The following is a 27,736-nucleotide window of genomic DNA, read 5'->3' as shown; positions in this document are numbered from 1 at the left end:
ACCCTTATCACTAATTGGAAGAATTAACACGATTAAAATTAATACCCTCCCTAAGTTTCTATTCCTATTTCAGTGCCTCCCCATCTTTCTGACCAAAAAATTCTTTAAAAATTTAGATCAAACACTGTCTAGTTTCCTATGGAGTGGTAAGGCACCCAGAATTCGTAAATCTGTACTTCAAAGGTGTAAATTCAGTGGTGGATTGTCGCTACCAAATTTTCAATTGTACTATTGGGCTGCACATATTCATAAGATTTCGTACTGGTACGCATCAGCAAACCCGCTTTGGAGTAAATTTGAATCAAAATCATGTACATCATCTTCATTACCAGCTCTGCTTACCTCCCCTATCCCTACCACTTACTCTAAATTCACAAAGAACCTGGTTGTTCGTTCCACTCTCAAAATCTGGTATCAATTCAGAAGTAATTTTAAATTTACCCTTCCGTCCACTTTAAGTCCACTATTGAAAAACCATCTATTTAAACCGTCACTTTCGGATCCTGTTTTCTCGGTTTGGCACGACAGAGGCCTGAGATCGTTTAAAAAGCTATATAAAGATGGTATCTTCTACAGTTTTGCCGGCCTGTCAGCTAAATTTAATCTCCCCACTTCTCATCACTTCAGATATTTTCAGGTCAGACATTGTGCTCAATCATTATTTCCAAACTTTCCCCAGCTGCCCCCAACTCAACCTTGGGAGGAACTAGTCCAATGCGACCCTTTCCAAAAGTCACAAATATCTAGAATTTATAATGGACTCCTGTCCTCAGATGACACTCCCATTAATAGAATCAGAGAGGCCTGGGAGGCCGAACTCGGACTGACATTCGACGACAGTTGGTGGGATGCTGCTTTGAGTACCTTCCACACAAGCTCAACCTGTGCACGACTCACCCTTATACAATTCAAGGTACTGTTTAGAATCCATTACTCCAAAGCGAAACTGTCGCAAATATATCCTAATGTGACGGATAGTTGTGACAGATGCCATCTTTCACCCTGTAATCTAACACATATGTTTTTTTCATGTCCACTCTTGGTTAACCTCTGGAAAAACTACTTTGATGCAATGACCAAGATTTTCACAATCCCCGTAGACGTCTCTCCCCACACTGCTATCTTTGGTGTCCCAGAGGACTATGCACGGTTCACCTCCAGACAATTAGAGGTCCTAGCATTTACCTCCTTAATAGTGAGACGTCATCTCCTTCTCCAATGGAAATCCACTAAACCACCCTCTAGTACCCAATGGTTAGAGAAGTGATGTCGTTCTTAAAATTAGAAAGGATCAGATATTCTACTAAAGGTAATCTAACTACATTCCCCAAAAAATGGGATCCTTTTTTGACATTCTTTTCCAAGAGTCAGACCCATCAAACCCCCATTCACTGATTGACTGAGCCCCCCCCCCCTCTCTCTCTCTCTCTCTCTCTCTCTCTCTCTCTCCCTCTCTCTCTCTTTCTCTGTCACTCTCCCCTTTATTTCGCTTTGTTTTTGTTTTTACGTTTTACTCTTTGTATTTTGTTTCTTTATATTAATATGTATATTTGTTTTTTTAAGTAAAAAATCATATGGAAGTAGGCCGGAAGAATGGTATCTTATATTCAGAATAGATTGTCTCTCCATACTGCTGTATAAGCTTGTTTTATATTTACAAATGTGAATGTGCCTAAACTTCCAATAAAAATATTAATGAAAAAAAAACACCCACGATTTTCTTAAGCGGTGAAAGCCGCTTCCAAGGAGTGGCTTTGTCTGTCCTGTACAGTCTGTCCCAAGGAGTCCTGTGTCCGTGTCATGTCCTGTGCATGCAGTATTGAGGATTGGCCAAGCTTCACATGACAATTTGGCCCTCCAGACAAAATCATTCATTCATTAAGAATTCATAAAAATATAGAACTAAAACACATAGAAAGTAGAGATCTAGAACACAAAATGTATAGATCTAGAACACAGATTTTCGTTCGTACACGGGAAAATACCAGAGCAATATATACCCTTGGAGAGACTGGACCCGGACACATACTGTAGATAGAAAAGTATAACAATTTTTTTTCGCTAATTACAGGGGGCTTCTATACGCCATAAAAATACAATGTTCAAATTAAAAATAAAAGGAACCTATCCCTCCTACGGTGCCTCTAATCTAAAAACCTACAAAACCAACAATAAAACCAATATCAAATCTCCTCCCTTAACGTTAACACTAAATTAAAGTGCAGGATGTGCTTAGGGCGCTGGGTGGTTAAGCCATTATAATCAACCACTTAACAGACAAAATAACGGCTCAAATATATACGGCAATTAGGGATACTTATAATTAGACAGTTCTTATATAGTAATAACAGATCAAGGCACAGTATTCATCTAAAGTGATATCGGAATAATAGTGAACTAAGCGAGAGCAGGAAAATTCTATATTCTAAACAGATATATATGTCACGGTTAGATAGAGAAACTGTTAGATCGAGAAACGGAGCGCTCGTCGTGCGGCGCGGGGTGGAACAAGCGGTCGCTTTGAGCAACAACAACGTCGCGTCGGCAGGAATGATAGCCTCACCCCACGGAGGTTATGGTTAGGGTTAGGGTTAGGGTTAGGCATAGTTTTACTGAGGTTAAGGTTAGGGTTAGGGTTAGAGTAAGGCATAGTAAGCTAATGGCTAAACACAGCCGAGCTGGGCTAGTAAATAAACGAAAGAGAGTCGCAAAAGAGTGACGTCAGCGCCTGCACTAGTGAATGGCTGACTGGCTGTTGTCGCCATCTGGTGGTGATTGGTGTGTGGTGAACTACAAAACCAGCGCTCTTACCACAGTCTCACTGAGTTACCCAAACTGACTGTAACATATATACAGACAGCAGTGTGGTGCGTGCAGAAGGACCCGGTCGATCTTCGGTAACAGCTACGTCTTCTGGCCCCACATCTGCGGACACAGAACAGATGACCAGTATCTTTGTTCTCTTTTAAAGCATTGCCAAAACTGCAGGTCGGTGACTAGGTGACAGTGGTGCACAGAAGTTTCTACTCACACCCAGGCAGGCTTGTGGCCTGCCGATGCGTGGATTACGTCTGAGCACCACTGTAGTCACGGCGGACCCCCTCTCGTCTGGCTGGAACGTCCTGGAATGGACCCCGTCGCCACTCGTCTGGACTCGGATAACTGGAGTTGGCCCGGATCACCGCCCGGTCTCACCGATTCTCTGTTGTCTGGATTCAATCGTGTCGCTCTGTACAAAGTACTCGTTCGCACACTTCAAGTTCAGTTCAGTTCAATCGGTTCACATGCTCGCACTTCTAGCCGGCTGCCTGTCTCGCCCCTCGGCTGTGTTCGCATCGCTCTGTCCGCTCTCCTCACACATCTGTCTCCCTTGCCGTTCTTCTGCAGAATGATTCAGATCAAGGCCGCCCCTCTGTTTGACCAAGCTCTCATTGGTTAGTGATGACATCAGTCCGCCCGCATTGGGCGAGCTGCTGTTCCTAGTTACCCTATCAGTTCCCTCTTCAAGACACACATGCACACAGTAGGAGGAGTTGGTTCAGGGAAAAAACAGCGTTAATATGCACACAACAAAATACATCTTATATATACATTCCTCCTATTGCCGCATCCCACTTCCACGCCCATTAACGCCCCCTTTACATCGACTTCAACTCATAGGTAGTCGGCGTCTAGGACGTAAGGAATACCGCCCCTACATGGTGACAGCCCTCCATTGGCTCATTCCCAGCTATGGGACCGGCGGATCCAATTTCAACAGAGGGGGGCGTAGCCACACACACACACACACACACACACACACGCACGCACGCACACACACACACACAACCCCTAGAGAGCGCAGCCCCTCCGAGAGTGCAGAAGCGCGCGTGGAGAGAGAGAGAGAGAGAGAGAGAGAGAGAGAGAGAGAGAGAGAGAGAGAGAGAGAGAGAGAGAGAGAGAGGCACGTGCCCCTCACAGGCACAGTCAGTGAGGGGAGGATGGGGTGGTGGAGAGTAGAGAGTGTAGAGAGAGTGAGCGGAGGGCAGTGTATCGAATTACAACAGAGGGAGGTGTGTCGTGTTTTCCACCGAATGTGAAGCCAGTTACACAACATTTGGTTACCCGTCGAATTATGTTCCACCTCTGCCTGGATCCTGCTATGCATTCACAGAGCTTTTCCTGTTAACAACGTGGCGAGGGGGGAGAGACAGGAGCGACTTTCTAGTTTATACAGAAACATAGGGAAATAAAAGAAAATAAATATAATTACCAGAAAAATGAAAAAAAAAAGGATAACACGCTTTCTACCCCCTCACATTATTATTACATTATTCACATAACTTGGTAACGCGCTGAGTCGGCTCATCGCCTTTATCGGCAAAAAAGGTTGTCCGCGCTGAGAACCCGGGCCCCTCGGATCCAAAAACCAAATCCTTAACCACTCAGCCACCAACCACAAAGTGTGATACATAGTAGGGCATTCCATGTATCAGTATGAGAATAAAAGCCTACATGGTCGTTGCTTTTTGCGTTTCTGTGTTGCTCGCAAGGTGACATGGACACTACATTTTTTCGGCTCCATATGAACGCTTGATAAAAAAGCAAGACCCAGCGGCAGTATCCCGGGACCTCGCTGTTTCCTCTACAGAGCGTTGCCGTATTATGGGGCCTGAACCATAGTTTCTTCTCTTCTTCCTCTGGTAGTCATGGCTGACAGTTCCCACCTGATGCTGTGCGGGAGTCCAGACTGCTCCAGACCGTACTGAATAACCGACAGCTTGCATAAAGTTTTAAGACTAGGATTTAAGTCCAAGATGAACAGATCATCCCTGTAGAGGATGATACGATCTCCCACCATGCAACAGGTCTTGCAAGTAAATTTATTAAGGCAGATTCCCTTGGGCTCAACCTCTGTCCAGGAGAAGGTTTCTGGGTTGAATTTCCACATATCATTCAAGGTGCGCAGGCCACACCAACCACCAATTATGTACAGCGCTCCGTTGTAGGTAAAGGCTGAATGACCTGTCCGTGCTCCTGGAAGAAGCTGTGCAGAAGGTGTGTTCAGCCAGCAGTTCGTATCAATGTCAAACACCCTGATGCTATTCAAGTAGACAAAAGGGTAATGTCGGCCCCCAAATATAAACATCTGCCTCGCAATGACGGTGGCAGAGTGAAATTCTGAAACAGGTGATCTAGTGCCTCTGGTGTCAATCAAAGACCAGACCATTGTAGTGGTATCCAACTTGTAGATGTCATTAGTGTGTCCAGAGTACATCCAGTGCAGCCATCCTCCATGGATAAACATGGCCTTCCCCAAGGCACAGGCTGAGTGGTACCGCCTCGCCTCTGGAACATAGCCAGAAATGTTGGGCTTGGACCATGTGTTGGTGTCGATGTGAAATGCATAAAGCATGATGAATTTGTGCCCCTTGGTTATGGCACTCCTGATGAGCTCGATAGACTCACTTGCCACTAAATCCGCCTCTCCCCCACAGATGAAGACGGTGTTGTCTATCAGCACAGCTGTGTGAAACATGCGGTTGGAGGGAACGTCGAAGGGAGTTTCTCTTCCAGTGGTCATGAGAGGTAGCTTCCTCCAGCGCAAAGACACTGTGTTGAAGATGTGCACTTCAATCTGATTGTTGGTGCTTAAGCGTTCATATGGATAACCAAAGGAGTACACCTCATTCCCCACCGGCACAACAGCAGATAAGCAGCTCCGTTGTCCTCCTTTCAGGTGAAGAGTACATTGGAACATGTCCGGACTGGAGAGGAACACCACCACGGATGGGACTGCAATGATTCAGTCGACAAAACAGCAGATAGGAATTATGTAAGCCCGCCCTCTTAAAGAGTGAAGTCATATTACGAGGGCTATACATACTATATCTAGTACAACGGTGCAAATGTCATGCAAATTACTCCATATTTGGGCAAGACTAACATAGACTGGTGTTGGAATAGGGCTTCAGGTTGTTATAGTAACAATACACCGTCAATGTCTGTCTGCTGACCTCAAACATGTTGACTGACCCTTTTACCCAGTGGTGGAAAGTAACTAAGTACATTTACTTAAGGGATTTTTCACTTTCAAAAAAACTTTTGGTCATTTTATCGTCTAATCTTTTAACGATGATAGATTCATTAAAAACACCCACGATTTTCTTAAGCGGTGAAAGCCGCTTCCAAGGAGTGGCTTTGTCTGTCCCGTACAGTCTGTCCCAAGGAGTCCCGTGTCCGTGTCATGTCCTGTGCATGCAGTATTGAGGATTGGCCAAGCTTCACATGACAATTTGGCCCTCCAGACAAAATCATTCATTCATTAAGAATTCATAAAAATATAGAACTAAAACACATAGAAAGTAGAGATCTAGAACACAAAATGTATAGATCTAGAACACAGATTTTATCGCTTCACTTCGAACCGAGGTTTGATTTTTCTCATAATACCCTCCTAATATGTGAGCAGGCCGTGCTTTTTCGATAAATTATTTCATTTATTTTTAATCATTTATTTTTGTATTTCTTTTTTTCCATTTCCCAAAGAATTATAAAAAATAAATGAAAAGATTATCGAAAAAACACGGCCTGCTCACTTATCAGGAGGGTATAAAATAATGGGTGTTTTTAATGAATCTATCATGGTTAAAATGGAGTTTGAAGTTACAATAGATGTGTATGGGGAGGCGTCCTGCAGGAGGAGGGCCTGATAACATTTACATCAAATAAATATTGAATCAACTAACTTAAAATGTGTTCAGGGTGTTCATAAAAGCCTGATTAGACGATAAAAAGACCAAAAGTTTTTTTGGAAGTGAAATCCCTTTAAGTACTGTAGGCCTACTGTACAATTTTTTGGTATTTGTAGGCCTACTTTACTTGAGTATTTCCAATACTTGTTCTACTCCACAACATCACAGAGACAAATATTGTACTTTCTACCCCACTACATTCTTTTTTAGTTAACTTTAACTTTATTTACTAGTTAGGCTACTTTGTAGATTTCGATTATTACTATTACAAAACATACATTAACCACTTCTTCAGCACTTCATTTCGTCTACACACGACAGACTTGTATGGGTCAAATTTAGACCCTGAAATGACACAGAATTAAATGATTATAAGAAAACACATTAAAAACAGCAGGCACAAAAGTAACACAATCAAATGTTCTATTGAAAACAATACAGTTAAGTGGACATTGTTTCATACCTTACTTACCCTTGTTATTTTAGAAGGAGTCATTATAAAAATGTTCATCTGCTTTGGCCTTGGGAACATGTCAGAGATCAGCTTTTAGCTTACCTTGTCTGATGGAGTGAAATGATCTCAATGCCTTCAGATCAAATAAGGAGTCATTCATTTAAAAATGTTCATCTGAATTTATTGTTGGCCTTGAAAACTTGTCATTCCATCAGCTATGATCTCCCCTGAAGGAGTGAAATGATCTCAATGCATTCAGACCAAAATAATACCTCAACGTCTCCATCTTCAAGTTCTCGTCACAATTTCAATTGGCCTACTCCCAACATCATTCAGCTTCCCCTCTTCTCTAATTCTGCATCTGCCAAAATGACACACAAAATGAAATGATTATAAAGAAAACACATTAAAAACAGCAAGCACAAAACACAATCAAATATGATCTCAATGCCTTCATAACTAATACCTCAACTTCTCTCCACCTTCAAGTTCTTGTCGCAATACATTTGTAAGTAAAAGTATGTTTTAAGGTATTTGTAATGTACTTGAGTATTTCCAATTTCCAATATTTGTACTTCTGTGTTACTCCACTACTTCTCAGAGACAAAATATTGTGCTTTTTACTCCACAAAAAAATTGCTGATCATCTACAAGCTCACAATGCTTCACGAATCGATGTCATTGTGAGCTTGTTGATCTGCTATTTTCTATTATTTCCAAACTTGTCAGTGTTCCACACATACCCACCAGGTGGCAGTGCAGGGAAAACCTGACACCCCGCTACCCTCAGCTCCTCTGTCTTCCGGTCGGAACCAACAGTCCTTCCTTTCCCCAGTGCCGTCAGCAGAGACCACACTGTCCTCCTGACAACATGGCACTTTATAACTTCAAGAAGATTATGGTGGTTCCCACCGCAAAGGTACGTTTTCTTTCGCGCACATTGGCGTTTCGTAAACCGTCGGAGGTGACACCGCTGGCGTTGGTTTTGTGATTTGAACGGTCTTTATGTGGTTTAAATGCCTGCGAGTTGTCATCAGAGCTCAGCTGAGACACAGACACGTGTTGTGGTAGCTGGTAGCAGTGCAGTACTGTGGAAAACAGACACCAGACACGACATTAATTAATACACAGTCTAGAACGTTAGCTAGTTGTTCTCTTTCTGGACCAACAGTGCTAAACTAAGTGTAACTAAGTAGTGGCATGCCATACTGTCTAATGGAGGAAAAAAAACAATCTCAGACTGAGTGGCAACAGTGGCTTTTGACTGTGTTATAAATAAACTTGCTATGCTATGGTTTAAATCTCCGATTTTGGATTGATGTTGAATTTTCTTGTGCATATATTAGCCATAGCCACACACAAACATCAACAAAGATCCTGTGGCAACTATTACTGCAAACCGACTCATCATTAAATGTAGATATAGATACTCAGTTTTCAAAATGTTGTTCCAACTGGGTTCCAGTATTGGTACACAGACTGTGCATTAAATTAAAACGATTAGAATTTGAGGTATTTTTTACACCAATTTTGGGTGCCACAGCTGACAATCTTGTTGCCAGACCCATGAAATGGGTAGGCCTACATAAGCAAATGTCGGTCTGTCCCTTTTCTATATAAAGGGTATATATGATGATGACATGATGATGACATGCCTACAAAAGGCATGATGTCATAAATGATGATGACAGACAGGGGGTCTGGCACAACCAGGTTGACCTGGTCTAGTTTTTAGGTACATAAGAGTAAAACCTATTTTGGTTTGGCTGGCTCCCTTCAGACAATGCAGCAGCATAGATAATAACAATAGCAGAATAATGATGTATAAACATAAAAAGATTGAAAGAAAACTGCAAAAAATAGCAAAGAGAATATAAAGAGCATTAACAAATGTACATGTGCATAACATTTTGATATGTTATATACCAACAGCAGTTGTGAGCTCACTCGACCTCGACGCAAATTGCAACGCTAGATTTTATTTTAATCGGATGAATCTAGGGTTGCAATACCTCCCATAGGCAGCCAATGCATCAAAACAGTTTTTTGCTATGTGATTGTATTAAACGGCGTCAAACTCACCAATATTGGCTGCTCGGATTTCTTGAAAGTAGCTTATATAACATGTCTACGGTGGAGTTTTATGAAAGAAGCTCTTTGCAGATAGAAAGAGGATACTCCGAGCTTTCCATAAAGCCCCAATATAGGTGAATTTGAAGTTGTTTATTACAATCAGATTGCAGAAAACCGTTTTGATGCATTGGCTGCCTATGGGAGGTAATGCAACCCTAGATTCATCCGATTTAAATAAAATCTAGTGTTGCAATTTGCAGCTAAACTCACTCACTTGCAACATTTTGGAAAGGTGAAAATAACAGATGTATTAATTGTAAACTGAACTTCTTTTAAGATTAAATGTAAATCATGAGCTCTGACCATGACATAAAGTGGTAGCTGGCTGTTCTGTTCTGTTCAGCATTGCTAGGTATTCACCTGACCTGTGCAGCAACAAGCATCATTGTCACCCCTCTAATGCTGCTCTCTTTCCTCCATACAGGATTTCATCGACTTGACTTTATCCAAAACGCAGCGGAAGACTCCCACAGTGGTGCACAAACATTACCAGATCCATCGCATTCGACACTTCTACATGCGCAAAGTCAAATTCACACAGCAGAACTACCATGACAGACTCAGCCAAATCCTCACCGACTTCCCCAAGCTGGACGTAAGTTAAATTAAGAGAGACAGAGTCTATGTATCCCTCTCCTTTTTCTACCTTTCATGTGACAGGCATTGACACTAAGGCTTGCCCGGCAGGTAAATAAAACTTTGGGGCAGGTGAAGTTTGCTTTCAGGTTGCCCAACAGGGCAAGTGCTCATTTGAGAGGGGACACGACCGTCTATAAACAAAAAAAGTGTGAAACCATTGCATTCATAACTATCTAGGACTAGGTATTTGGATTTGGAGTTATTGAGGTATGATTCCAAATTTTTATTGAGTTAAATTGAGTGGTAATTAAAATCTTACCATCATTTTATAATGGACGATTTACTACCTTTGGGCAAGCAGAACATGACCTGTACTTGCCCGACGGGCAAGTGCCTCTTAGACCTTAGTGTCAACCCCTGTGTGAGTGGTTAAAGGAGTAGTTCACCCGTATTTTCTATCGATTACTCACCCCATGGAGACTTGAATTCATGGATATACTGTATGTTCGGTTTTTGTCGCATTCCTAATCCAATTAATTTGATGACCAGCAGTGGTTTCCTATGGAGACACAAAGAGACTGCTTTGTTCCTCATGGAGAAACAAAGAGCCTGCTTTTTCCCTATGGAGAGAGTCGCCTCAAATTATTCTTGGCAAAAAAAAAAAAAAAATCATTTGGGGAGTGAACTATCCCTTTAAGGGCTATTCAAATAAATTGGACTCCACTTTCAGTTTTCCCTCATCACTGTAGCAAGGACTTTATATGGTCGTTGTTGGATTACAGGAATAACGTTTGGATGCTATGGTCATAATTTTATTTAATCTTTTTAAGGCCTGCATGCTGAAAACAAATCATCAAAGAGGCGCTCATATTGTTTACATTTCTATGCATCTGAAAATAGGGTGAATTTAGTCAGTGTGTGGGTCTTTTACTGTTTATACAATTCAATCCATGTTCCTTACATGAATTGAATTTTCACATGGTTGTTAGTAGCTCCTTTCGGAACCCCTCACTCCACTGCTACGCAGCTCCGAGATGGGTTTCCTACTGGTCGCATGCCAGAAACTTCCGGCTGGGTGGACGATCCGCCGTTAGCGATCACTTCTTACCTTTGGTGAACATTCTATCCAAAAAGTGACGGGTTTCTTCTGATCTATAATCGTTTTACTTCTTTATCATGGAAGAAAATCAAAGCACTGGGATGAAATAAAGACTTTATATCGCTCATTAGGTCAGCCGGTCCCATGTTTTTTAGACATTCCAGAAGTTGTGGCCGCATAGGAAAACAGTATATACACAACGGGGAAAACACAGAATCGGCTGACCTAATGAGCGATATAAAGTCTTTATTTCATCCCAGTGCTTCGATTTTCTTCCACGATAAAGAAGTAAAACGATTATAGGTCAGCAGAAACCCGTCACTTTTTGGATAGAATGTTCGCCAAAGGTAAGAAGTGATCGCTAACGGCGGATCGTCCACCCAGCCGGAAGATTCTAGCATGCAACCAGTAGGAACCACATCTCGGGAGCTGCGTAGCAGTGGAGTGAGGGGTTCCGAAAGGAGCTAGGTTGTTACTAGCACATGATGTAGTTAGTACAGGTTTCATGACACATGAAACCTCCTCATGGCTCAAACTGGCCTCCAGCAATAGTGCTAGTATGACATTGATATTTGTGTGTCTGTGTGCGTGTGTGTGTTGCTTGTGAGACAGCTGTTTCAGAATTGACTCATACAGGTGTTGTTGTTTTTCTCTTTCTTCAGGATATCCATCCATTCTATGCTGACTTGATGAACGTGTTGTATGATAAAGATCATTACAAACTGGCTTTGGGTCAGATTAACATTGCCAAGAATTTGATTGACAAGTAAGTGTGTGTGATTTAAAAAATAAGAATAATTTTAAGGTCAATAGCATTTTAAAACAGCAGATCTGCCAGCTCACAACTGACTGCGATGAGACTTGTTGTGAGCTTATACTGTAAATTGACAATTATTGTACTTTTGGGATGTGCATGTCATTGTAAACCTTTTGCAAAACTTGTGATGTGACCTTTGAAAAAGTAGTATAATTTATTCAAAAGATATTTGGCTGTATCTGTGTCTTTATTATTGTGAGATTTGCCATTTTCTAATGCCACTCATTTCTCTTCAGTGTGGCCAAAGACTATGTTCGTCTGATGAAGTATGGAGACTCCCTGTACCGCTGTAAACAGCTGAAGAGGGCAGCCCTGGGTCGCATGTGCACCATACTCAAACGACAGAAGCCGAGTCTGGAGTACCTGGAACAAGGTATCGTTAATAAGAATAATACGCTTTATTTGTAACTGGCTTCATGTTTGTACAAGTACTACAGGGTTTAAAAATGGTGGCATAAAATAATAGCAAAGGCAATTAGATTCAAGGCATAGAAAAAGACCTAAGGGGTCAAAAAGAAAGAAGAAAAGAAAAAGTTAATGCTTTGTTAAAAGGCACATTTTAGTCCGGGTGGGCATTCCACAGACGTGGGGCAGAAGTGTTTGTGTGTTGTTGTCACAGGGTTTACTGTATAGCTTTATTTTTTGAAGATGTGTTCATTAGGTTTTTATTTTATTTGACTTACTATACTTTATTAAGTAATCTTCCCTCACGGTGTGCCGTTTTCTATTTTTTGACAGTCCGTCAGCATCTGTCACGTCTGCCTTCCATTGACCCCAACACCAGAACCCTTCTTCTTTGTGGTTACCCAAATGTCGGCAAGTCCAGCTTCATCAACAAGGTATGTACAGTAGACATTGTCACAATAACGCACATATTGTAGCGAGCAGCCTTCTACCAGGAGAGACAGGACAGGTCTGTCTTGTCCCCTCTGAACCCTAACCAGGTTGTGTGCCTGTTATTGGTGATTATTAATATCACTGCATCCATTTAGAGACAAGACAATACATTGACATGCATAGATTATCAACTACACATGGCACTGGTCTTCTCTCTATTTGTATGCATGTAATTTATTAGATTTTATCTTGTATTTTATTTATTAACACACAGCAGGTTTGTACAAAGAGGTGAAGTATTTATAAAGATGGTTAAATCCAATCAGCCAAAGGGGACAGCTAGCCCAGACAGTCACTCCCAGACAACACTAGCCAAAACAGAAGTGGCTGACAGCAGAATGGCATGGTTGTGAATAGATTTAAAGTGAACACGTCCATGCGCATGTGACGTGGCTGTGTGCATTGATTACAATATTATTCAAACGTAATAAATAAAGCATCTGAATACTGAAATGATGTTAGTGCTGGACTAGTATGGGAATATTCAAAGCCACCCAGTCTGTTTCAAATAGTGAACACTTACAGCTGCTTTGGGAAGGCAATCATTGCATAGCCTCTATCTGTGATTGCATTTTGTGGACAGCTATAAAATGTACTTTTAACACTTAACAATGGTGTGAAATGTTCTCCTCAGGTCACCAGGGCTGATGTTGACGTGCAGCCCTATGCCTTCACCACCAAGTCCTTGTTTGTGGGCCACATGGACTACAAGTATCTTCGCTGGCAGGTAACCTGCTGCTTATTTCTCTGTAAATTCAAAGTGTTAATGGGTCCATAAAGGGTCCATTTGGTTTCATTTGTAGACTCCTCTGGCTTAAATGGACACTGTGGTAGTGCTGAACTGTTGTATGCATATTTGTCCAACAGAGGGAGCACACCTCTAGGTTGCGTTATGTGCCCTATACAAAAACACATGAGGACACATTTAGGATTAACTTCTTCAGTGCCATATGCAAAGTGGGACCTCTTATATTGCCACCAAAGGGTACAAAGGGTTAAAAAATAGTGTGTACGCTGGTGCACAAATTCGTGCACAGATCATGCACTATGCATGTGCATGCTTTTCACAGCTTTCAAACAAAAAAATCCGCTTGGAAATCCGTTCAGGCATTCAGGAGAAAGGAGCCCTTATGTTTTCTTCAAATGTAAACAAACATGGCTGCCATGTTTGAAAGATGGGGTTGGTATGGGTGTTAAACATGCAATTTCGCGATCGCGATCATGCCTAGTACACTGTTGGAGGTCCAAACATTTTTTTTTTTTTTTTTAAAAACTTTTTGAAAAAAAAAAACTTTTTTTTTTTTTGTATTATTTTTTTGAAAAAGACGTCCAAAAGACGTCTGGCAGGGAGGTCCATAGTTAAAAAGACGTTTTTATTATAGAAACGTCTTTTTTGGCAGGGTAGGTGTTAACATTGCGTTCAGGTGACTGGCAATCACCATTCCAAGAGACGCCACTGTGGACCTGATGGGGAGTTCAGTTGACAAACCAAACCAAAGATGTTTAATATACCAAGATAGGGCATCCTGTTGGATCCCCTAGACTAGTGTGCGACATGGTACACAAAGCCTACAAATAGCCTCCTAAGTGGGTGGCGGTGTCTGATGGCAAATCTCGCGAATGTCCTGTTAACTGGTTGCTAGATCCCGCGAGAGTGTGTTACTGGGACAGAGAAGGGTCGATAATAAAGTAGATTTTCTCCTTATTGGTGTAGCTGAAAAACGCCATTTTGGTATGAACATTTTGGGAATATTGTGTGGCTTGTTACGATCGTGTTCAATATTTTGTTCAGTGACCATGGAGCTGAAGTGGTTCAGAAGCTGTGTTCACATTCACTCTCCCATTAGAAATGAATAGACTCGATCCTGCTTCCGCCTCCTAAAAAGCTATCCACCTATGTCACGCGGATGCGGGAAGAAAACCGGAGATGCAGAGTCTTACGCATTATTCTATGCTTTAACTATTGAAAAATCTTGAAAATCTGTGCAAGTCTTTGAATATTTTTTGACCCGATTCTATAAGTGTCTTCTAAATCCTTCTAAGGTTTTTTGAAAAACCTATGTTTCTATGTCAAAGGTTCTCAAACCTTTTCATGTCAAGAACCCCCAAAATTACATGTATTTGGCCGCAGACCCACATCTCAAAATATTTAGTTCCAGGGACCCCCCAGAAGCTAAATTTGAGTTACAAACATTCACTCTAAAAAATGCACATATTCAAACATTTGCACACAATTTTCACAACCTTTTCAAAATTAGCAGATATACAAGCTCGCAGCGCGGCACTCAGTGCCGCCCTGTGAGCTTGTATTAGGGCATTCATCAAATATTCGAATATCAAAGTCACTATTCAGCGTTGTTCACTGAATAGAAGTCGAATATTCGCTTATATTATTTTATTGTTTTCTCTTTAAAAAATATATAGTTTATAAAACTTGGCTACTAGATAGGAAGTCATAAGAATGAATTGTCAGTGTTCCTGGTGGATGAATTTGTTAACGCTCTATACCAGGGGTTCTCAAAACTTTTTAGGCCCTGACCCTCAAAATAAACATATTTGAACCGGACACCCCCACCCTGACAAGCACTTGGAATTGTAGGTATTACATTTAATGTGACTCTGTTCCGCAGATAAATATTGTGAAAATAGCAGATCTACATGCTCACAACGCCTCGCGTTGTGAGCATGTAGATCGGCTATTTTCACAATGTTCGCCTCTTGCTTACTTAATATTTAACAGTTTGGCCAGTCCTGTCGAATATTCGACTATTTGAATACTTTGAGGTCGAATAATTCGAATACTAAAAATCACTATTCTTGAATGCCCTAGCTTGTATATCTGCTATTTTTCAATAGCTAAAACATTAAGTAATCCTAGGCCTAAAACACTGCATGCGCCTCCAGGTTGTGGACACGCCCGGCATCCTGGACCACCCCCTGGAGGAGAGGAACACCATTGAGATGCAGGCCATCACGGCGCTGGCCCACCTGCGCTCCGCCGTGCTGTACGTCATGGACCTGTCGGAGCAGTGCGGCAACACGCTGCCCCAGCAGCTGGAGCTCTTCAACAGCATCAGGCCCCTCTTCGCTAACAAGGTGAGACGTCACCCACTAGCTGTACGAGGGCTGACTGGGAGAGTGTTTTCTGCTGGTGTTTCAGTCCGAGTGTATCAAAGGGTGCGTTCGGAAATGCGCACCGGTTCTGGTTAGGGTTAGTTTTAGGCATAGTTTTACTGAGGTTAGGGTTAGGGTTGGTTTTAGGCATAGTTTTACTGAGCTTAGGGTTAGGATTAGGGTTGCGTTTAGGCACTCACTAGTCACTACACTGAGCACACACCCGGTGCGCATTTCCGAACGCACCCTTTCATACACTGGGACTGAAACACCAGCAGAAAACACTATCCCAGGGCGGATTATGTCATTTTACATGAAGATTAAATGTCACTCACATAATTGCGATTAACAATTTAAATGTGTTTTTGTCGTTGACAGTTACATTTCCGTTTGGCTTGTAGGCTTTGAAGTTGCACTTGGCAGATATGACACATGACCTAAATATACAAAGAAATTACTGACATATCTGACATCTTTATACTTAAAAAGGAACATTGATAGTGGAAATAGCCGATCTACAAGATCACAACGCGCCGATTATGTGACAGGCCTACTCTGTACCTGATGGTTGTCAAATAGTTTGTGCACCTAGCACTTACTTACCACAATTAATCACAACCTGCTTGTTCCCTTGTTCCGCCAGCCTCTGCTTGTTGTGGCCAACAAATGTGATGTGAAGAAGGTCAGTGAGCTGACTGAGGAGAACCAGGTGAGTCTAAGGCCCAGAATCCACTGTGTGGTTTCCACATTAACAAAGAATAAATACAATAGGCTTGGGCGGTACCTTTATTTTATTTTGATCTTTTCCCCTTCCATCATACCTTTCTGACATATTATTGGGGTATATGGTATGTGACACTTATTTGTGTATTTTGTTACCCGACTACTCAGTTCAGATCAAACTGCCCTCTGTTGGTGCATTCTTTGCACTACAATAACAATACTCCTGATCGGCTACGAGTCTACGACTGCCTTCTAAAGTTTGTGTTTGCGACGTGACGGACGCTTATCTCCCGATTAGGGTAGCCTGGGGTTGCTCATACTAATTCCTCACTGCGTGGTGGTGTTGTGCAGTCTGGTTTATTAACCAGGCTACGATTAGGGAGCCTTACTGGTTACTTATAAGTTAAACGTTTCCCCTCTTTACTTTGAGCAGGGCTGAACTTTGTACACATTCTGCATTGTCTTAACCGTTGAGAATTTATATTGTGTTTTCATCTGCGCTGCGCTACTGAGGTGTCCAAAGCTTATGACACTGAGCATGTCCTTTATTTTGGCAGAAAATCTTTGCAGACCTCTCTGCCGAAGGTATCCCTGTTATTGAGACCAGCACCCTGACAGAGGAGGGGGTGATGCAGGTCAAGACAGAGGTAAGTGCATTAGACATGAGAGTTGGAGTAAGTAATGCTGTGTTTTGTACAGTAAAGCCACACTCGCTTTTACTTGCGTCAAGACATTGAGCATATGGTATGAGAAACATGTGCAATCTCAGTGAGTGCAATCTTTTAGCTCCTGGTGGAGATGATGTGTTCCGCTCCATTTGTCTTTCTCTGTCTGCAGCTCTTATATACTGCTAGGTTGAGCAGCCTCATATTTATTTTGCCTGCTGACAGCAGTTTAAGGACCTGAATTCTCTGATATATTTCAAGTCTGTCAATGACAGCCATGTTGTTTTCTTGAATTCATAATCAATAATCAATCATCCGCTGTAGGACAAGTATCCCAGTATATTTGAGAGGCAATTAATAGATACGTCACAATGCATTCAGAGACTTTCCAATTGAGAGGTCTTGATGATAAATATTTTCTATAATCTAACTTGCGTCTCTCTGTTCCCCAGGCATGTGACAAGCTCCTTGCCCACCGCGTTGACAATAAGATGAGAGGGAAGAAGGTCCACGATGTTCTCAACAGACTCCACCTTGCCGTGCCCTCCAAGAGAGACGAGAAGGTAACACACCCTCTGTTCTATCTCCAAGGGACGTGCAGTGAGAGGTGGCATCAGAATCTTGAATCATACACGCTTCTGGTTTTTGGAATGTTTTATTTTTACTTTTTTTATTTAACTTTTATTTAACCAGTAAAAACACATTGAGACATAATCTCTTTTTCCAAGTGGGAACTGGCCAAGAGGCAGAATTAAAAATCTTTGCTACACATACAAGACACCAACAGCAAAGATAAAACATCCATGATACATCACAAATACCTAGACTCCAAGGTAGTACACTTTACACTATATAAAAGCTAATTTACAAACTTCAGGTAATACTACACAAACAGTATGCCACCTGCAACAAAAAAGAAAAAGCACATAATGAGAACCTAATAAACGTCTCTAAAATGTCTCTGAAGAGGACCATCAGACGCTGCTCGGAGCCAGCGATTTGCCAGTTTAAATATTGAATTGAATCTTTTCCCAAAAGGGGTTGCAATAATGAAATAAAATTAATTTTCAGGTCACGAAGGCAGTGGTTTAGGGAGCGCTTTATTGTCATCCAAAGACAAAATTGTGATCAAGATATTTTGATTAATTGTGCAGCCCTGGTATGGTGTCACTCCTCACACAGGCTATTTGCATGCTCTGACTTGTTAACATGAGCATCACATGCATGCTGCACAAACATCCAGTGTGATGGAGTTCCTCAAAAGCTCAGCCTAGTGCTTTTTTTCTGGTGTGGTCCCATTAGTCTGAGTTCTTTTCTCATGTCTTTTTATTTTCCTATCAGGTGAGGCCACCATTCATCCCAGAGGGGGCTTTGAATCGCAAGAAAGCTATGGAGGTGGACGCACCCAAACGCAAAACGGTACGAAACGCCCCTTAACTGATACGGAATGAAAGTTCACTGTTAAATGCCACTGGAAATCCAGTAGCACAAAACGTAACATTTGTAGGGCCGTCCATCTGACTGAGACTTTTTTGTAGTATGTAGAATCGGCTTTTCATTGACTAACTTTCTCTCCTTTTATTCTTTTCATAAAACTAATTGCATTCTGTGTAGGAGCGAGACCTGGAGATGGAGCTTGGAGATGATTACATCCTGGACCTGCAGAGTAAGTGATAAGCACTGTATTAATTTGTAAGACTTCAACCTCATCTCTGTCTATCCGTTTTGTATCTATTAGAAATGCATGTTTTACAGTTCCTCCTTCTGTTTGTCCTCACATAAACTGTTAAAATCCTCTGTGTTCGTTTACCTCTTGAGTGTGCAAATTTAACACTCAGAGTGAATGAAAACTGTGTAGAAGGCAAACGCTTGTCTGTACAGTACCGCTTACCGCATTGTTTGTTTGCAGAATACTGGGATCTCATGAATGCTGAAGAGAAACAGGATAAGATTCCTGAGATCTGGGAGGGTCATAACATTGCCGATTACATCGACCCCGACATCATGGCGGTGAGCGCGAGAAACACCACAGAACTCCTCTCCATCGCTATACTGTTGTGCGAAGATATGATTCAATTTGAATGGTGATCGTTAAATTTGTGTGATGGTCGCTTGTAGTAGGTTTGGGCTTGTTGACAGACTATTTCCTATGCGTGAGAGTATACATTAATGGAGTATGCATTAATCATAACCTGAAACATTCTTTATCTAATTTCTTATAATTATCGCAAACAAAATATTCATAATTTGCCTGTAATCTGTAGTCTGAATCTTATCGAATCGTGAGTAAGGGTAAATTGTCATCACCCTGACTGATCTTTATTGCATTATCAAATGCATTCAAAACGTAAAAACTTTAAATTACAAAATAAGGCAGCTAACCCATCTTGGTCCTACAGTATGTGTCATGGCAGCACCCTAGTGGTCAAAATGGGAATTAATTTATCTATTTTCTATTCTAGTTGAGAGTTATCATCCAAGAGCCCAATTTTTAATGATGTGAATATGCTCTAGCACTTCATATGCTCTTTCAAATGCATTAAAATGCACTCTCATAACATAACTATTTAATGGCTTCCTTGAAAATCTAACAAACCACAGTATTCTTTTGAAAATTACTCATAGTCAGTATGCTAAATGTACCAGACCACCAGTATGGTCTTGTAAGGACTTTTGGAAGTAAAAAAGAAACATACTGCTTTTTTCTCCCTCCATCCTTCCCAATCTGTACCCTTCTCTCTATCTGCCCCCTTCCTCCCCTCCTTACAGAAACTGGAGGATCTGGAGAAGGAGGAGGAGCTGAAGGAGCGTGCGGGGGAGTACGACGACGACGAGGAGAGTGAAGACGAGGAGATGCAGGAGATCCGAGCGATGGCCAAGCAGATTCGAAACAAGAAACAGCTCAAGATCCTGCAGTCCAAGGAGAAGGACATCCATGGGCCACGCATGCCCAGGACCAAGACCAAGGTGACCACATGTCTGCCCTGTCCAGAAACCTAAATGTGTTTATGTCGGTGGACCCCCAAATTCTGAGGGCGTACATTTGCACACCCTGAGTTACAGACGTTTAAAGGATTAAATTGTATATCGTCGTTGTCGGGTGAAAACCTTGTATGTCCAAAACCGTCCGTTTTGCACACATCGTCTTGCGGTGTGAGGCGCTGTGTGCTTATAGATCTGCTGTTTTCACAACTTTTGTGCGACAGCCTTGTATGATGAAGCAGGGCTTTACTTTGCGAAAGAACATACAAATTTGATACTTGGAGATACGAGGTTTCCACCCGACATCGACAATATATTTGTATATATCTTTATAAAATAAAGCTAGGCGTAAACATTTATGGTGCATTAAACCTTGGTAACCAACCAGTTTGTTTGTGTTTTGACGCAGGTTGAAAGAAAGACCCTGGAGAAGGAGATGGGTGACCTTGGTCTGGACATGTCTAACAAAGATGATGTATGCTGTCCACACACTAAACATTGCTGCACTCCTTACATGATGATGATTGTATAATAGACAAACGTCACACATCAACACACATTTATATTATGCCATATTTGCCACATAAAATTGGCAAATTTCGGACCGATAGGTGCCAGTTACTTACATCAGTACACCTCAAATATAATAAACACACTAACAACTGTTTGTTTGGCTAGACATGGATTGTTTGGGGATTACACATCCCCAATGAGATTAATGTACATCATTAAATGCATAGTATGTGACATTCTTTTGTTAAAATAAGTGTTCAATAGCTCTATAGACTATAGAGTGATAATGGTTTTCTGTTTATTAAAGAGCTGGAGAGAAAGGAATGACATGATGCCATGATGATTACCAAACATTGTCACTTACACTTTTGAATAGTAATAATTATGAAAGTAAATAAATATAACCAGCCTTTCTTTTCTTTAATAAATGGCCATAGTACTCTAAGGCCTCACCTTGCTGTGAATTATTGCATTCATATTAAATTAATTATTATTGAATATTCTCCCTCCATCTCCTTTCAGAGTCACTATGTTGAAAAGGCCCGGCGGTCTCGCAGCGTTGTTGCTAAGAAACGCAAGCGTGAGGCCTCTGCCCCGCCCCTCTCTAGAACCCGAAGCCAGAGCGCCTCCCGCCCACCTCGAGACCAGTCTGGTGTACGAGACCCCAAGGTACTCAATGACACACACACACACACACACTATTACCATACTAGTCGCGCCACAGTGATGTGGACATCAGGGTTGTGGACATCAGGGATCGCCATATATGGGCATAAAAGGGATTTGTTCCCCTGGCATCACAGGTAGTGATGTGGACATCAGTGATCTCCATATATGGGCATAAAAGGGATTTGTTCACCTGGCATCACAGGGATCTCCATATCAATATATGGGCACAAAAGGGATTCTGTTGGTGTGACATCACAGTGAAGCCAGAGCGTAGTGTCAGAGTGGCAAACCCATTCTGTTAGTGGTTTCCCTGACATCACAGTGACATCAGAGCATGATGTCAGAGCGGCAAACCCATAGAGCGTAAAAATGTGTACACGTCTACACAGACGGACAAGCTGTGACGTTTCTCGTAGTAAACTGCGACCTTCGGTCACAATAATGACCTGCAAAACTATCCAGATATACACAGGGGTTAAAGTTCTCAGTCCTGGGGACTGATTTCAGTCTTGAGGATTCCATAGGGGCTATTTCTGAGATCAGTGCAGATCCGCAAAAGAATAAGGGGGAGGTATGTATGGCTGTGGCTTGAATGACAAAGTCGTCAAAGTGATCTCCAAACTAAAAAGCAGTTATAATTTCGAGATATGAGTATTTGAATTGACCAGACTAGCAATAGAATACAACAGAACTTCAGAAGATACTTCTATAAAATAAAGCATGGATTGGCACCAGGGCAGGAATTTCAGGGAGGCCATGAAGGCCATGGCTGTCGTTGCCCCTCAGTTTGGCCTTGTGCCCCTCAAAATAATGCCATGCCATGAGGCCACTGTGGCCTTAATGCCCCAGCTGACTGTACCACTTTCTTCCTTGTCATGTAGACACCAGTGTCTCTTTCTTATATGTAGACACCAGTGTCTTTTTTGATATCCAAAAGTCAGTAACTTTGATTGGCGCATGGCTGAGCATGGATCACATTGTAAATATACCATAATTTATTTCAATGCAGATAGTTTAAATCACATTTAACCCTTAAATTGATTCTGTCAATGGACTCAAATCTTGTTTTATTTGATGGCCTTCCTGCCCTGGCATTTGGCGTTTGTGCCCTCTAAAAATGGACAACATCAAAGGCCAAGTGGCCTTGCCCCTAAAAAGACGAAATTCTAGGCCTGATTGGCACACACATTCAGTGAAGGCAGTTCAGAACTTCAGGGAAACACCCAAATATTGGTGTGCGTGCCATGTTTCTAAAATCACATATTGGGACATGGTCTGAAAATTCTTTTCCGTCTTGGGATTTTCTTTGGCTTTAACCCCTGTATACAGTGTATTTAGGAGGTCATGGGTCACTACCACTGGAGTCAACTGTGTTTTCATGTCAGTGCAACTAAGCTGGTCTCATGTGTGAACATAAACATCCTGTTCAACCTATGCAACCTTCTCCCATAGCTACAGTTAGAAGGATAATTTTATCATGGCATTAATTTGACTCCTATCACTGTGTCCCACGCCACAATGCTGAAAATAATGAATACATCTTGGCCTAAGTAATCCCGGATTCCATGTTGAGAGGCAGTGGAGGCTTGACGACTTGTTTTGATTCCTCAGATGGCAAGGAAGGTGAAGAAGATGATGAAGTCGTCCCAGCAGAAAGGCATGAACATGGAGGGAAGGAAAGGCGAGGGCGACCGACACATCTTCGACCTCAAACCCAAACACCTCCTGGCAGGGAAGAGGAAATCTGGTACCAACGACCGCAGATAAACACCTCCCCACCCCAACCTTGTCTATGGACTCTCAGGCTCTGGACTCACTTCTGTACCAGGACGCCAATGTTTTTCTTTTTCATGAGCCTTTCCCTCATTCAGAACCAGCTCTTGTCCCAAGAAAGCGGAACCTATTCGGCATGTTTGACATTCTTCCTGAGGGGCGTTGTACAGTATGTGTGATGTTGGGGTGTCACCATGGAGGGCCGTGGCAACGTCACTACACAACAGAGCAGCTGTTCTCTACTCTGGTCCTGGAGACGCGGAGTGCGTCTGATTTGCTGCCAAATCTGGGAGTAAGTTAGACCAGGGACACCAGATGAAGGCAGTGAACTAGCTGTAGAATAGAAGATTGTCTGTGTCCTCTGGGCTGTGGTTGAGAACAGATTCTATGGAAAACCGTAGACCCCTTCTTCCGGTAACCGCTTAAGGCCTATATACTTTGTTGTACGGAAAATAGCTTATAGATCTGCTATTTCAGAAATTTTCTAAACGTGATTACAGTGGTTAATCTCATTTTTTGTTGTTTAATAGTTTTGTTTAATTTACCAATCAAATACAATGCCCTCTAACTTGTAAGTGAACTTCGTTGCGACATGATAAAGTTGATGGATGTTTCCAGCACACCAAATTTCTTCTCTGCAATATGACTCGACATCTGGGAAGTCAATAAATAATATCTTAACTAAAAACTCTTGTCTCACAATATTGTCCTACAAAGGTTAGCTATTTGTGTGGTTTTACAAGTCGGGGAATGATGAGGATTTAGATTTCACATACAGTAAGTGAAAATCATATTAATTGCAAGTTAAAACAGAAGATTACTTCTACCAGCAACACTTTCAATGGGACAAACCCGGTGTCTGTCTCAGACAGGCCACGTGGTCCAAGAGGCACAAGGACACATGTTCACATCTGACCACTGCCTTGTCCTGCTAAATGAAGCCTATTTTGCAAGCGTGTGCATGCCACCATCTTTCTACATTACATCCTGTCCAGAAATGGAAATGACACCAGAATTATATTGGTTGGGGTGTGGGTCAATAAATGCTATTGGTTGGGAGCTTGTCAATCAAGCTAGACACGCCCCTCCTACCCTATTACTTTATCATCAATTTTAAAATGCATGGGACCATAATTTTACAAAATCGTCATATATCATAGTGATTGAGAGAAGAATTTAAACTAGCAACTGGAAGCATAGGGTATTTATTACAATGTTAATTTAGGTAATCAAGTTCTGCAAAAACCATCCACTTGAATGGAACATTCTTTGACAACAGCACTGTGGAAACGGCAAAACTAGCAGCCGTTCATATGAAGTTAACTTGCAAGCCTGATACTGGGCCGTTGGTCTCCAACCATATGACCGATAACTACGGGGATCCCTGATGTCGACTCGTCAGAAACTGCTGATGTGTTGATGGCGTTATTGGCGTACATGAGCATACGTCAAAGAGGTTCTATTGTACAATTATTTTTGCGCTGCACAAGCTTGGCCAATCGGAGAGGCCAACGCCTACAACCCCCTATACACACAGATTGGGTTTAGTGGCGAAAAAAAGAACCTCTGGGAACTCAGATTGGTCCTCCACAGACCCAGTGACAGACGGATAGATATTCTTGTTTTTTTAGTTCTCGGAAACCGTTGGTCCGATCAAATTCCAACTCGGCACTGCACACCCATCGTATGGGGGACACAACAAGTTAGAGGTCGTTCGGTCAGACAATGCCCAAGTTATGCCAGGCCAGCCAGGCACACACACACACACACAAACACACACACTCATTGGGAACAATATTTAAAGGATATTTACTTAAAAATATGGGGATATTATACATGTTTGTCATTGTAGGGCAGGATACTGTATTTTTATGCCACTGCTGCCTTCTATGTGGGGAAATGGAAAAAGAGCGGCCAATTTGATAGGCCACCAATGCCAGTGTAACACCTATTCACACCAAGCCTCCAGAATCAATGGGCCTACAAAGAGTCTTCTCAAATGATTCTCTATATTATACTGTATATATATAACTCACGCCCACACCACCGATCACGAGTGGATCTGCGTGTCCCACTGCTTGTACGGGAGTGGGGCGAGGGTGGGGAGGGACCGGGGGCGGGGTGACCCAAGCTCGGGAGTCTGACAGCTTCGACAACTGAACTTTTATCCCATATCCCAGAAGGATAATCATACTGTGATTGGCTCAGTGTACTGTTGTGGTAAACTTTGCAACATTCAAGACATAACCATCAATTTCGACCAGTGTTCGAGTTAGAATGAGAGCTTTTTGCATTGAGGTGGGCTTTCGGGGCAGTCTCAAGTTTCGCCTACCAACCCAGGTCCAGAGCCAGAATTAAATTACTAGCCTATCACAGAACAAAGTTATTTTGGAAAACATGGTTCCTCTAGCCTATTTATCTCGTTAACTCACCATAATTGTCTCCACCAGCCGAAGGCAGGGGGAGAGTATGTTTTCGCCCCTGTCCGTCCGGCGTGCATCCGTCCGTGATTTTTTTTTAAATCAGCCTCATGGTGGCAGGCCGATTCGTGGTTTTACCTATAACTCCACCGATCAGTTTCAAACTTTGTAAGCGCACTCCCTATAGGCCCAGGAAAAACCCTTTCCTTGCATTTTTCACATCAGCCTTTTATAGCGCCACCAGGAGGCAGACTTATGTAAGACACATTTTTGGATATTACTCCTTCAGATTTTACCCACAATTAACACAAATCAGTACACAGTATCTCTAGTCTACAGTCATATGATCAAGAGTCAAGACGGATCTGTCCCATATTAAATATTCCATCCTGATTGGTTAAGATTGGCCTCCAAACTTTGCAGGATTGATCCGTTTCGAACAAAATGCCTCAAATCAAACAGCGTGCAATTGTAATGAAATTGTGCACGCACATTCGCAAAAGGAAGAAATTACCCTGCAAAATGTTCAAATCAGCCTCATGGTGGCGCCATGAAAGGTCTAAGATTGGTGAAGAACACATGCCACCCTTTTTACATTTGCCTATTGTACAGTAGCACCACCAGGACGCGTGGCCTGGTGGAGACCTGTGCTCGGAAGAGCACTTCTTCTAGTTTTTAAAGTTACTTAGACCAGTAGTCCTCAAAGTGGCCAGTGGTGTCCAGGCACTAAATTGACCCTTACACAATTATGTAACTCTGTATACAAATGAAACCAAATGGACCCTTATGGGTCTATTTGGTTTCATTTGTATACTGTCAGAGTTAAAGGGAGACCATGACATTTTAAAGTTTGAGAACCACTGATTTAGACCAAAATTCTGCAATGAATCTCTGTATTAACAATTCAACAGGATTTTTTATAAGGCTCCCTCATCGTATCACGATATATATGATAGACTGAAAAGGCATATCATGGTGGAGACTCATCGATCGTCTCAGCGATATTTAGCACCATATCGCCCACCACTAACTTGGGTCCATTCCCATAATAGACCATTTGATGTTCTATTATTAATCACAGATTAATCAAATGATCTAAATTGAATTCATCAACAGATTAATTAAGATTAAATAAATAGGTAGTTGCAGCCCTAATTAACCACTTAAACCCTATCCTTCATTGATCAGGATCCCCAATGGGTCTTTACTTGGTCATAAAGCATCAGTGGTGTAAAGTAACTAAGTACATTTACTTAAGTACTGTACTTAAGTACAGTTTTGAGGTATTTGTACTTTACTTGAGTATTTCTAGTTTTCAGTACTTTTACTTCTAATCCTACATCATCTCGGATCAAAAATCTTTACTTTTACTCCACTACATTTATTTGAAAACTTTAGTTACTTTGCAGGTATAAATGATTATATTATAAAACATACATTAATGCACTTTAGCCTTATTCTATACCTTGCCTTTTTGAAAATAGCTGATCTACAAGCTAAAAAATATGTATTTCTTTGAAAAGAAAGAATTGACACTAAATACCTTTTGTATGTTTTCATGTTATCAAGACTATTTTATTCACAGAATATACAGAATCCAAATGTGAAATGTAATGAATAAATGAATGAATAAAAACAAGAATAAAATAAAAAAACACAAGATACATGAACAAACAACATACTGTATATTTACAAGAAGTGCTTAATTGTATACAGTGATTAATTATTGATGAATGACCAGTGATGAATTGATTAATGATTAACAGTCATTAATGAGAAGAGAAAAAGAAGAAAAAAATTGAATGATTGAAGAAACCTATTGATTAAATGAAATAGGTAGGTTGTTTCTGTACAAAGTCTAACTGTCTTCACAACCTACAGCCAACCAGGCTAATATTGAAGGGACTGTCCAGGTTACTCATCCTTCAGAAAGTTGTCCAAGCCTGTTGTGTGTAACATAGCCCCATATAGAACCTCACCCCACTGCATAGCACAACATTATGCAGAGGAGGGTGAGGTTCTATATAGGCTGTTACAACAGGCTTGGACAACTTTCTGACGTTAGTCACCTGAATGATACGGCAGTCTGGGATGGTCCAGTGCTCAAATACCTTGCCAATTCTGCTTCATACAGTGACTGAAGAACTGAAGAACTGTCATAGCA

The 27,736-nt window shown here is 41.6% G+C and overlaps 1 protein-coding gene across 1 annotated transcript; it reads left to right on the top strand.

Annotated features, from left to right (window-relative positions):
* The first annotated feature begins 8,024 nt into the window (after nucleotides 1-8,024).
* On the top strand, nucleotides 8,025-23,840 carry gtpbp4 (GTP binding protein 4). The gene is made up of 17 exons (XM_080725315.1): nucleotides 8,025-8,107; nucleotides 9,746-9,916; nucleotides 11,662-11,765; nucleotides 12,053-12,189; nucleotides 12,555-12,655; nucleotides 13,348-13,440; nucleotides 15,618-15,809; nucleotides 16,471-16,536; nucleotides 17,108-17,197; nucleotides 17,668-17,778; nucleotides 18,557-18,634; nucleotides 18,830-18,881; nucleotides 19,125-19,225; nucleotides 19,985-20,182; nucleotides 20,607-20,672; nucleotides 21,233-21,379; nucleotides 22,991-23,840. Exons 1-17 carry the CDS (start codon nucleotides 8,060-8,062, stop codon nucleotides 23,144-23,146), a joined length of 1,911 nt encoding a protein of 636 aa, XP_080581441.1. The 5' UTR covers nucleotides 8,025-8,059; the 3' UTR covers nucleotides 23,147-23,840.
* Nucleotides 23,841-27,736: the final 3,896 nt, after the last annotated feature.

Source organism: Nannobrachium achirus (genome assembly GCF_963921795.1).
Source record: "Nannobrachium achirus genome assembly, chromosome: 5".
NCBI classification, from domain to species: Eukaryota; Metazoa; Chordata; class Actinopteri; order Myctophiformes; family Myctophidae; genus Nannobrachium; species Nannobrachium achirus.
The sequence above is the reverse complement of the archived record's forward strand: the minus strand, read 5'-3'. Positions and strand labels throughout refer to the sequence as shown.

Bases quoted from the DNA above. Each gene is read 5' to 3' on its own strand.
- gtpbp4 (XM_080725315.1), top strand. From the start codon at position 8,060: ATGGCACTTTATAACTTCAAGAAGATTATGGTGGTTCCCACCGCAAAG. The intron at 12,190-12,554 runs GTATCGTTAATA...ATTTTTTGACAG, and splicing joins TCTGGAGTACCTGGAACAAG to TCCGTCAGCATCTGTCACGT. The intron at 17,779-18,556 runs GTAACACACCCT...TTTTCCTATCAG, and splicing joins CCTCCAAGAGAGACGAGAAG to GTGAGGCCACCATTCATCCC.